The sequence below is a fragment of the Etheostoma spectabile genome, chromosome 23, assembly GCF_008692095.1.
Source record: "Etheostoma spectabile isolate EspeVRDwgs_2016 chromosome 23, UIUC_Espe_1.0, whole genome shotgun sequence".
Classification (NCBI taxonomy): Eukaryota; Metazoa; Chordata; class Actinopteri; order Perciformes; family Percidae; genus Etheostoma; species Etheostoma spectabile.
The window spans coordinates 15,324,430-15,336,298 of NC_045755.1; the positions used below are offsets into that span (position 1 = coordinate 15,324,430).

Consider the following 11,869-nt stretch of genomic DNA (forward strand, 5'->3'; position numbering starts at 1 on the left):
ATATAAAGTTATGGGGTTTTATCTAAAGGGAGCAAAATTGTTTAATCAGTAAACCACAAATTGTTGTTTTTACAGTTTGGGTTTTGTATGCTAGCTGTTTCCCCCTGTTTCCAGTTTTAATGCTAAGCTAAGCTAACATCTCCTGCTCAATATTTAGCATATGATAGTGTTATCAGCTTCCACATTGAAAGGAAATAAATAATACAATATTTCTCAAAATGTGAAACTATTTCTTTAAATTTAACTTCTCTTGGGTCAACAAAAACTCATAAAAGACTATAGTGGGGGTATTGGTGCCTTTTACATTTTACCTTACTTAGGCAAATATATGGATGTTTTAATCTCTTTTTTAAATCCACAAAACATATGTTAAATAAAAGGTTTTGCCTGAATAGAATATAATTTAAACTTAGAAAAGTTTTCTAATTTAAATAAGGAAATATCAAAGGATAAACAAACCTAAGAAGCTGACGAATAGATTGATAGGCAACACTATAGTGCACCCAGTATCCCGCCAGCACATTTCTATATCCGGCTGTGTGGAGTTGGCTTTGAAACAGCACACTATTATGAAAAATTCTAATAATTTGACTCTGTTTACCCAAGTTTCAACATTTTCTAGAAACCCATTTGAACAAGGCAGAAAAAAATGATACTTGATCATAATGGTTCTTTGTGTGGGAAACAAGTTATCTCAAGTCATTACTGGAATTTTTCATTTGTGATGAGAAAAACACAATGTTGAGGCTCAAAAAGGATTAACATGCCGCGACAGATAACTCCCCAACGTAGCTATTATATATGTATATCCACACAATTATGGAAGTAAAGCGGAAAACTGTCATTACTGAATACGAGCTCAGTAACTGAGTAAAAAGATGTTAGGAGAGGCTTCACAAAAGCAGAATGGAAATTATAAAGATTTCAACTGAAGGTCAATAACCACAACACACATTTGTTTGAAGATGGATTCTATTCAGTTAGTTCTCCGTTTGTTTCACATCCCTTTCCTCTAGTTTGAGATAAAACAAGGGGATTTTTCTCTTTCGAGCCATTTCTTTTGGCAAATGACAAAACTAGTACAGCGGACGGACTGTGTATCACAATTGCTGTTAAAGGTAACAAAATATACTGCAAGGAAAATAATAATCCTTTTCTGTGAAGTTCACCTGAAAAAAAGTAATGAAAATGTATTTGAAAGACTTCTGTAGTAACAAAGTATTTGAATTAGGTGACCTTTGTGGACCAATGTCCAACCAGAAAAAAGCTGTGATTGACGTAGTTTCACTTTCGAGGGGATAGGAAAGACAATGTGCCTGGAAAAAGCAAGTCGGTTGATCTAACTTTCTGAAGCTTACAATCTGCAGCATCTTAAGTGTCTGTAAGCAAATGTCAGAAAGAAGAGACATAGTTGTGGTATGAAAAACAAAAACGTATTATTGCTACTCTGCTGCCATGCCAGTGGAAATACCACTACTCTCTCTCTCTCTCTCTCTCTCTCTCTCTCTCTCTCTCTCTCTCTCTCTCTATTTTCCTTTTTTTTCCCATGGAAAGCTGGATTTGGAAAAAGCCTTCCCTCTCTCCTCCTCCTCCTCCTCCAGCCTTCACATCCGGGTCAGTTGGGTTAGTTGGAGCTGGATGGTGCCTTAAGGTGCCCCTCGTAAACTTGTAAACTTCGAAGTTTAAGTGTAAGTTGTAAACACATCTCCTTCATGTATTTTAATAAATCTGCTACTTAAGAGTGTTGAATTACAAAGAATGAACAATGCATGGCTTGTGTAGGGATTTTATGGATGCATGCTCATTCAAAGTAGGCTTTTTATTACCAAAAAGTATGTCAAATTGTTTTTTATATAATATTGACATGGCCAGTGAGAAGTCTATATCCCCCCAGGTGTAGGTCCATAAGCCAAAATCACCACTTAACTAAAAGAATATATACAGTATATATACTCTATATAAATAAATAAAAACTAATATTATTGTTATTTATTGAGTGGATTTCAAGCTTTCTCTCTGCAATTATTAGTTTTCAGCTTAGGGTATCAAATAAATGATCTTAAATTCTGTTTTTAATTCTTCGCTAGGTCGTTTTTGAACATTAAACTGTAAACACCGATTTTGGAGTCAGTGCATGAAGGCATCACAAGTTGAGCAGCTCCCAGTTGCAAAAGCAGACTGACGATCCAGCTGCTGTGCGTGCGAGCGTGTGCGCCGACATGGATACAGTTGGCTTTTACTGTTGAAACTGGACACATTACAGTGGCAGGGTGACAGTGGAGGACTTCAAAGAGCGGTAAAACTTCTTCCACGGCCGCACTCATGTGATTTCCCCTTGTTTGAGCCATGTCCAAGAGCCTGAAGAAGAGGAAAAACCACTGGACTAACAAAGTCCACGAGAGTGTCCTTTGCAGAAATGAGGAGGGGGAGCTGGGGCTGGAGTTGAAGGGCGGCGCAGAGAATGGACTGTTCCCGGTTATCGGCGAGCTTCTCCCGGGCAGAGCCGTCTGCCACAGCGGCAAACTCTGCCAGGATGAACTCCTCCTGGAAGTCAATGATACCCCAGTGGCTGGACTCACCACCAGGGACGTCCATGCAGTGGTTAAACACAGCAAAGACCCCGTCCGAGTCAAGTGTGTCAAACAAGGTGAGGTTTTGAAGCTTTTACACCAACTTTCCCGCATTTCGTAATGATTTTTGACACGCTTTTGTGTTTTGACAGAAGTGCCATTGTCTCCTAAAACTGATAGCCTCCCCAATGCTCGATGCTATGAACAAACCATGTTGAGAAAATGAACTTTTTCTAGTGTTTTGTTGCTGTTACAAGTCTTCTGGGCTCAGACATCGTCGTTGTAAAAAAAAAAAAAAAAAAAGGTGTTTTAGACGTTTTTTTGGTTGTGTTGGTAGGCTAATGGTCTTGTTGCTATTGTGGTACAGCTTTTTAAGGGGGTGTGTTACATTTGTGGAAGTTAGAAAATACACACGCCAGTGTTAAACACAATTCAAGTGGACAAGTATGGTTTTCAACTACTAACGACAAATATACCCTATTGATGCTGTACTCACTGTAATATTTCTAAAAGTCACGCAGCCACCATAGGTCAGAGTACTGAATATCCAATAGCCTGGGTATAATACCACTGCATTGGATTAGATTAGATATTGGATATGATTATATTGGATTGCACTTCAGCACTTTATCAGACTCCTTTTAAAATGGTCCCAAACCAAGCCTGCTTCACATGCACACAAGGAATTAACTTAAGCACAATAATGTTACAAGCAAACATCTCCTGCATGGCCATTAGAAATAGACATATTCAAATATACCACATCATTATATATCACATATTTTAGAATTGATGTGTATAGAGCTAAAAACAGTTAATCTGCAGTAATTTAGATTGGATTTATGAATCATTAATGCATTTTTTTAAAGCAACAATGCCAAGAATTCTTTAGTTCCGCTTCTCCAAAGTGAAAATTTGCTGATTTTCTTCATCTTCTGTAATAGTAAACTGAATATCTTTGGGTTGGGAGCCAATACAAAAAGTTTGAATAGTCAACTTGAGTTCTGAAAAATTGCAATGGACACTTTTGACTATTTTCTGACATTTCTATGATAAAACAATTAAGTAAAGAACAAAATAAATGACATTGAAAATATTTGTTTGTTGCGGCCCTAGATAATAGATAATGTAATGTCTGCAATACCATTGTGGTAGTTGTGAGTTTACTTTCTTTCTTGAAGAAGAAAATTGCACTATATTTTTTTTAACCTTTGACTCACATGTGCTTTTTTTGTCAAGCAGACATTTTAATATGCAGTATTTATTATCCAATTTGCGGTATATTAAGTGGACTAAATTGGATTTGGAGAGCATATTTTAGAAATGTTAGAACAATTTCCCAAGTCCCTATTTCAGCAATATAGCGCTGTCGTGAGAAATGAAAAACACCGTAAAGTATGATAAGGTCAGAGATATTGAATGCCACAGACACAGTGGGAGTCCCCTCAGGAATACTTTTTTTTTTTTTTCAAGCAAGTGCAGTGGATTGCTTAAGCGAGTGTTGTGGAGTGTGGAGCAAGTGCTGTGGTTTCACTTTCAGACACATGAAGCCAAGATTGTGCCGTCCAGACTCCATCGTTGTTGGAGACATTTCTGAATTGCAATGCAAGAAGCTGCCAGAACACCCATGTTGACTCTCAAATAAAAAATAAATAACAAAAAAGAGCACAAGTCATTTAAATTTGCCTAACTTCCACCAACTACATCTAACGCTTGTCAACTTTGTCCACTGGATGTGCAACTCTTATGTCCCGGACACACTTGTCTGGCCGTCTGTGTCTTTCATCCTTGCGGCTAATGACGCCGGGTGTTGCATTGTGGGCTGAGAGGAGGATCTGTGGACTCGCATTTTGGGGTGAAAAAAATCAGCAAAACCCCATAAGAGGCTTTGGATCAAAGTCTTAGCCTGTGTGTTTGTATGGTGTGCGACGGTGTGGGTGTGCGTTCAGCATCGCACCAGAGATATATTCAAAAGGCAGCCAAGCCTACATCAAACTAATGTGTTACTCCCCCCCGTTAAATATTTATATCCTCCAGTGATTGCTAAAGTGATTGATATTTTCTCATAGCTCTGCAGGGGTTTTCTCGATCGCTTGTTGACGGAGTCAAGTTGTTTTTAATATCAGGGTGAATATGTATATTAGTAAACATGTGCACAAGTAAATATTACGGGGGAGGGGGAGGGGGGGAGAAACACCCTTGCAGTGTCCTTTCAGCAGGGTGTTCAGTAACAGATTTTTTTTCATTTCTCAGCAGCAGCAGAGGTGGGTAGTAACGAGTTACATTTACTCCGTTACATTTACTTGAGTAAGTTTTTGAAAAAATTGTACTTCTAGGAGTAGTTTTAAATCACTATACTTTTACTTTTACTTGAGTAGATTAGTGAAAAATAAACTGTACTCTTACTCCGCTACATTAGGCTCCAATGAGCTCGTTACTCGTTACTACGCGTCATTGTTTTTACCCCCGCGTACGTCTCATTTTGTTTTATTTTGACAGAGTCTTCCGCTGAACGTGACTGTGCTTAACCAATCACACGTCGTTGTGCAGTCACGTGACCATACTCGTTTCAGCAGCGGGACAGGTTAGCTTTACAGTCATAGCAAAGCAAAGAAACAGCAGCTACGTTTTGCGGTGTGTTCAGGGTCTACCAAAACAAACGGACATGTCAGCGTTCAACAACTCAACCTCTAACCTGAGGAGACGTACCGGTGGTTGTAGTTTCTGCTGTGGAGAGGTGGATGTTTGTCTTTTAGGTCACATACAGTATGTTTTACACATGCAGTATCCATCCAAATTTGATGTGACAAGTCTCTCAAGTAAGCTATTTTGTAATTAATAATTTATTTTATTGATTGGATGAACTATAATTTGCCTAAAGATAATTATTTTTTATCTTTGTCGGTCTGATTGATGCTTGTGTTAAGAAATAAATCAGACGTTACTCAACAGTTACTCACTACTTGAGTAGTTTTTTCGTCAAGTACTTTTTTACTTTTACTCAAGTAATTATTTGGATGACTACTTTTACTTTTACTTGAGTCATATTATTCTGAAGTAACAGTACTTTTACTTGAGTAAAATGTTTGGCTACTCTACCCACCTCTGAGCAGCAGAGGCCCGTTGACTCCTACGATCTGTTTCAGTAGAATGAGCAGATTGAGTAGAGTCAACGAGCGCACCGTACAGTATTATCACAATAAGCCAGGGCTGGCAGATTATACACATGTGCTCTTGCTCTGTGGCTTCATGCCAAGTGTGTGCAATTAAAAAATCATTTGTATTGTTTACTTGTAATGATTTCCCTGCTTTAGAGCCACAGAAAAAAAGGATTTCAAATGCTCCAAGATGTTCAACATGACATGGAAGCAGCTACTGTAGTAGACCAGCAGATGTAGAAACACTCCTTTGAGCTGGATGAAGGTAGCATAGCAGGGGGCCGTCATGTAGTGACGTGGACGGGTCTGATCTCAGAATCTACCATTTCCAACAGAACTCTGTAACCGGTCTTACAGTACTGCAAAAACATGGTTAACTCTGGGAATATTTGTAGGACAGAAATTATTATTGGACTGATAGATAAATTGACACAAAACTATTTGATCGTTATACTTTTAATCAAAAAGTGCATTTTTTACCCATTTTATAAAGACAACAATTCATTGATTAATTCATTTAGAATACAACCGGCAAATTCATCGATGAACTTTAACGCCCTAAAATTGGGACTGTCCCCTGATTTGTCTCTTTTACATTTGCATGAAGACACTGACTGATCCTTGTTTTAGAATCCCAGCAATGACCCAGAGACAAACGTGTGGTCAAAAAAGTTTAAACGGAACTTCTTCCACTTAAACTAATGCCAGTGTGACTATTGGTTTTATCTTTTATTAACAGGAGCCACTTTACACAAACAAACTGCCAGCAATTAAAATTCAAACCTTCTCATGTGTTGGGTTACAGCTCCTTTAGCCTCCAGTCATGTACAGAGGCACTGACCAGTTCACATACATGCATGGTCGATCTCTAGAGGCGGTTTGTGGCTTTTGAGATACTTTATTGAGCCTTAGATTATTTACACTCTGTATATAACACCCAGCCTTGCTCAAAGCAGCTCCAGATACCAGTCCACGGTCCGTATTGGGACTGAGCTACCGCTGCCCCGTTTTGCAGTAGCTCGCTGCTTTGCTAATGTCACAACTGTAAATCTGCTGTTGCTTTTCTCTTAGGATATCTTGTCTGAAGTGCAAACTTCCATTACTATGTAATTAAAAAAAAAAAAGCCAGTTCATGATTCCCCTTCTTTCTGTTCTAGTGATTGTGAATCATGTTTATGCATTTAATCACTTATTACCTACTGTAATATGACTTATAATTTTTCACGTCTGTACTCCTTAGGGCCCTAACCCACTCTCGCACATATTCTTTTTTTTTTTTTTATTAGTCTCCAACGTGAAGATTAGATTAGATTGCCACCAGCAAGCAGGCCTGCCCTGTACGACTCAATTAGGATCCCCACAAAGCACTGATGAGTATATAAGAACACAGGGCACAATTGCATTCCGAGACACACAGTTAATTATCATTAAAGTGCTCATATTATGCTCATTTTCAGGTTCATAATTGTATTTAGAGGTTATATCAGTTATATATTGCTTAACTCCACATATACACGCGCCATGAACCTGTGTCGCGGACTGAGAAGGCAGAATCGCGACAACCCCTTCCAACTCCAGAGTTATCCTTCTCGTCCAGATCCAATGCTACCACATCTTTAACTTACTAGTAGTCCTTTTGGTGCCTTATCCCTGTTTTGTCTGGTAACTGTAAACTGTAAAGACGGCTAAAAGTGAAAGAGGGGGGGCACTGGTAACGCTAACGGAGGTGTAGCTAACGTTACGAGTGGCCGCAGTTCTTTTTAAAACTTCAGATTTGTTTCTGCATGAAGTCATGAATGAGCATGAATCAGTACACCCCTACAACATGTAGGGGTGTACTGATTCAGTCTGTATTGGTGCCATTCATGCCTTTCTGAGTGGCAGCGGCACGATGAAAGTCATTGATTGACTTAATAATGTGTTGGAGGTGTGCTGCTGTTTCTCACAAATTGCAGTAAAAGTATTTTGTCTGAAGCTCATCAAACCAGCACATTGCGGTTGTTTTTTTCCTGCAAGATTCCTCCTTGCAATGTTTAAAACTGATCCACTGAAAACTCCCCAACTAAGTTTAAAATGAAAAAAATTTTTTTTCCTGTTAACGATTCACAATAAATGTCTCCATGTGATTACATATGAAAGCCCTTTAATGTGAAATAAGTGCAGCAGGAAGTTAAGCTATCTTTGCATAGCAAATGCAGTCCCCATATGGCTCTAGGAAAGCATTCTGATTGGAGAAAATTGACAAATTACCTTTCAATTGAAATGCTCAGCCATCAACTTGGCACTTCATTAAGATGGACAGTTTGTTCACATTTGAGGGGTTGGGGACCCCTGCGCTATGGTAACCCCTTTGAGTGCTGCCATGTGTTTGCACTGGACAAAAAAACGAAGCTCAAGAACAAGGGATTAATCAATCCTTATCTGCCGCTTTGCGGATATGTTTTAATCCTCCAGGTACACACAAAGCATGCAGGCAAGTATGTGAACAATGCCACTTGCGTTGCAGCTGCCTGCGAAATGATAACAAGCAAGCATTCCAAATCCATTCTCTCCTCACTCAGTCTTACCGTAGATAATCTGCATGAAGAGTAAACATTGAAACAGTCGCTTTCTCCGTAATTCATAAATGTTGCTGCCAAAGCATCAAGACAAATTAGCTTTATATCATATACCATGCTTCGTTTTCTCTCTCTCGCACTCACTCACACACACACATACTCTGAAATGCCCCAGTTCAGCTTCCTATTTCAGCTCCAGTGAAGGATTAATGCAGCCAGCTATGCAGGCTGTCACTGCATCTTTCACTGCCACTACAGTGAAAAGCTCTTACAATAGCTGTACTCTAGTGTGGCTGCGAACTTTATGCTGATTGAGCCTGGCTGAGTGGTGTTGGATACAGGTGGGGGTAGACAGTTCCAGGTCAGCCGAGGGCAATCAGCATTCTTTCTGTTGCCCACGTAGCGGTAGCTGGTGTTGGAGAAAGTCATTACAGCACGCTGAGCACGGGGAGCTTTAGCAAGACGACAATGGCGGTATGGATGGCCGTGACAGTTTGTCTGTTGGTCACCATCTTTAGTCCAGTCAAGTATTGGACGGACTGCTTTGAAATTGCTAGAGTTGTAAATTGGATCCTAATTCAACAACATACATTTTCAGGTATTTCTGATCTTAGGTTGTGTGGAATTTATAATTCAGATTGCTACAAATCTACAACAGGATCTACTATAGTTACATTTATTCCCAAAAAGTAACTATTTTAATCTTACAGTTGTGTAAATTTACATGTTTATTTTTTCAAACCAAAGCTGACCAGTTTCAGATCTGTGTTGTAAGGCCACATTGGATAACTGGCTTATTCAGATGGCTCAGAGATTGTATTAGACTTAATGTGCATTAGGATATTTTAAAAGCTCAACATGATGATGTTAATAGATTGTGTACTCTTATGACCTGTATTTTATTTTTGCGGGGGTCAACCGGCGGATCTCGGCAGACCAGACGGCTGCTCTGATCCACTGGGAACTCGCTACGGCTTATTCTGTCCAGCTCCGTACAACGTGCGTTGCAACAATATTCCAAATTAGTTGTCACATAGTTTGAAAGAGACTGAATAAAAAAAAGAAGCAACCATTTTAACATTTTTACTGGCCTCCATCCAACGTGACACACCAGGAAACCCCCCACAAAGTACTTGTTTCAATATTACTCAAATATCTATCACATGTCTATCTCTTATTTTTATAGGGTTTTCCGAAGTTTAAAAATCCTGCATGTACGCACTAATTTTCGTGGTGAAATGGTAATACTGACTAGCAACTGCTTGGCTCTTGATCTCTTGCAAAAAAAACCTTTGCTAATAAAAGCCCAATAAAGCCTATATCCATATTGAAATCAAATAAAAGAGCTGTGATTCTACCTCTCTTATTTTTACTCATATTATTCAGAATTGTCTATCTAGCACCTGTCTCACTTATGTGTTGTGTCTTTGGCCTTTCAAAAAAGATTTCAATGCAGTCTGTGACTATACCAACATAATAATTTGATTTGAGCAAATTATGTGACTCCACAAAATGCTTGTTAACGGGGATTGTCCTCTCTGTTGTAGCCCTGTTTTTGATTAATAGATGTATTTGTACATACAAGTCAGTGTTTTGATTTGTAGCTAAACCAAGGAGTACTTTACATCATACCAGCCTTTGCATAATGGTGTCTCAGGTCACCCTATAATATAAACTCACGCGATGGTTGAGTCACTGTTTGTGAACTGCATGCTGTGTTTGAGCAAATATGTAGGATAAAGTCATTGGTACACCATCAGCTAGTGTCAGCTAAAACTGACGTCAGCCCTTTTTTTGCCCCAAGATAAAATAGTTTTGCAGGACAGAAATCCTCCCCATAAAAATCCATACAACAAGGAAACAGTTCACAAAACCGCATTGCACTAGCTATCCAGTGCAGCTCAAGGGAAAACCAGTATGTTATACTTTCAAGTCAATGGTGTGTGCCCAAGTAATGGGCTGGCTGATGTGAGCGATGACGAGTCTGGACCGGTCACTGGTCTGTTGGGGGTTTAAAAGATGGGACGGGCGATCCCTGAGAAGTTGTGTTGAGTCAGACACGCACTATTGCTTGGTCCAGTAATGATTCTGCAATAAAGTCAAACTCATCTGTCTTCTTGTCACGGCCCCATTGAGAGTGTTAAGTTGCACCAGCAAGTGTAACGCAGAAAGTGTTATACACATACAGACTCACACACATGCAGAACGAACTGCTATTGTGTGTGTGTGTATGTGTGTGTATGTGTGTCTAGGGCCTTAGCACCACTTACCACATGCTGTCCAATCATGCTTGACAGAAGTTTGGTGGAGATATCCTGTTGTCGTTGCCTCTGTTACACTGTCTTGACTGCCAGGCTCACCTCTGGGGACAGGTACATGATAAGAAACACACACAAGCTCACCCACACACATGTATATAAACTGTCTTCTCCTCCTTGTCAACAGCAGCCATCTGTTGTGGCAAGTGGAAGTATTCCAAGGACTGAGCAATAGGAAGGCTGCAAACCTTTGTGTATGTGCAATTAGAGCTGGGCAATATATTGATATTATATCGATATCGTGATATGAGACTAGATATCGTCTTAGATTTTGGATATCGTGATATCGTAATATGGCATTTCCTTGTTTTAACGGCTTACATTACAGTACAGTAAAGTGATGTCATTTTCTGAACCTACCAGACTGTTGTAGCTGTTCTATTATTTGCCTTTACCTACTTGGTCATTATATCCACAGTACTGATGATTATTTATCAAAAATCTCATTATGTAAATATTTTGTGAAAGTACCAATAGTCAAAACTAAAATATCATTGCAATACCGAGGTATTTGCCCTATGTGTAATAAACATATACATACATAACCCCATACCTGTGTGGCAGCGGGCATGTGTACATGTGAAAACCAGACTTCACTAGTGTTGCAGTGTGTATTTGTGCCTCTGTGGCATTGAATTAACATTAACTGAATCGCATCAAGGAATCAGTGAAGCTGTCTCTTTATTGAAAGTAAAGCGTTATTTTTCTCTTTAAGTGGGGAACGAGGCTGAAAGAAATCTTTATGACCTCCGTTATCTAAGCTCTATAAATGAATGGTGTCTGGAACATGAAGAGACTGAGAATAGAAAGGAGCCCTTTACCTTTTCATTACAATGGATTATAGATGAATGAGAGACGGTGTGTACAAATAGTATCTGTTCCGGTGTCTGTTTCTGTTGTTCCACAGAGTGGCTATTTCTAAGTAAAGAAACTGTCACCTGCTTTGGTCATTTTTACAAAATTTGTATACTTTTTCTGAATGAACCTACGACAGCAAGTCCTATACAAGCACAACACGTGTAGTCCTGCATTGCTGACCCTCCTCCACAGCGCTGTGCAGGAGCACTAGTCCACACAGCATTAAGGGATGGGAGAGAAATGGGCTCTGGTCTTTAAACCAATCACGGAAACCTCTGCAGAATAGCCTCGGGAAGGAACTTGTTTAGGTGGAACGTGTGTACCTTTTTAAAAGTTGTTTTAGTCGTGCATCTGAAAACTCAGATTGGGCAGATAGTCTCGTTAGCTGTCTGGATTTACCCTGCAGA

At 39.4% G+C, this 11,869-nt stretch overlaps 1 protein-coding gene across 1 annotated transcript in view; it reads left to right on the forward strand.

Moving 5' to 3' along the window:
• The window catches only part of magi2a (membrane associated guanylate kinase, WW and PDZ domain containing 2a), a gene marked incomplete in the record, with an annotated part of 285,654 nt that overhangs the window by 46,796 nt on the left and 226,989 nt on the right, over positions 1-11,869 (forward strand). The window contains 1 exon segment of the mRNA XM_032505476.1: positions 2,088-2,647. Within this exon segment, the coding sequence (XP_032361367.1) occupies positions 2,347-2,647 (301 nt within the window).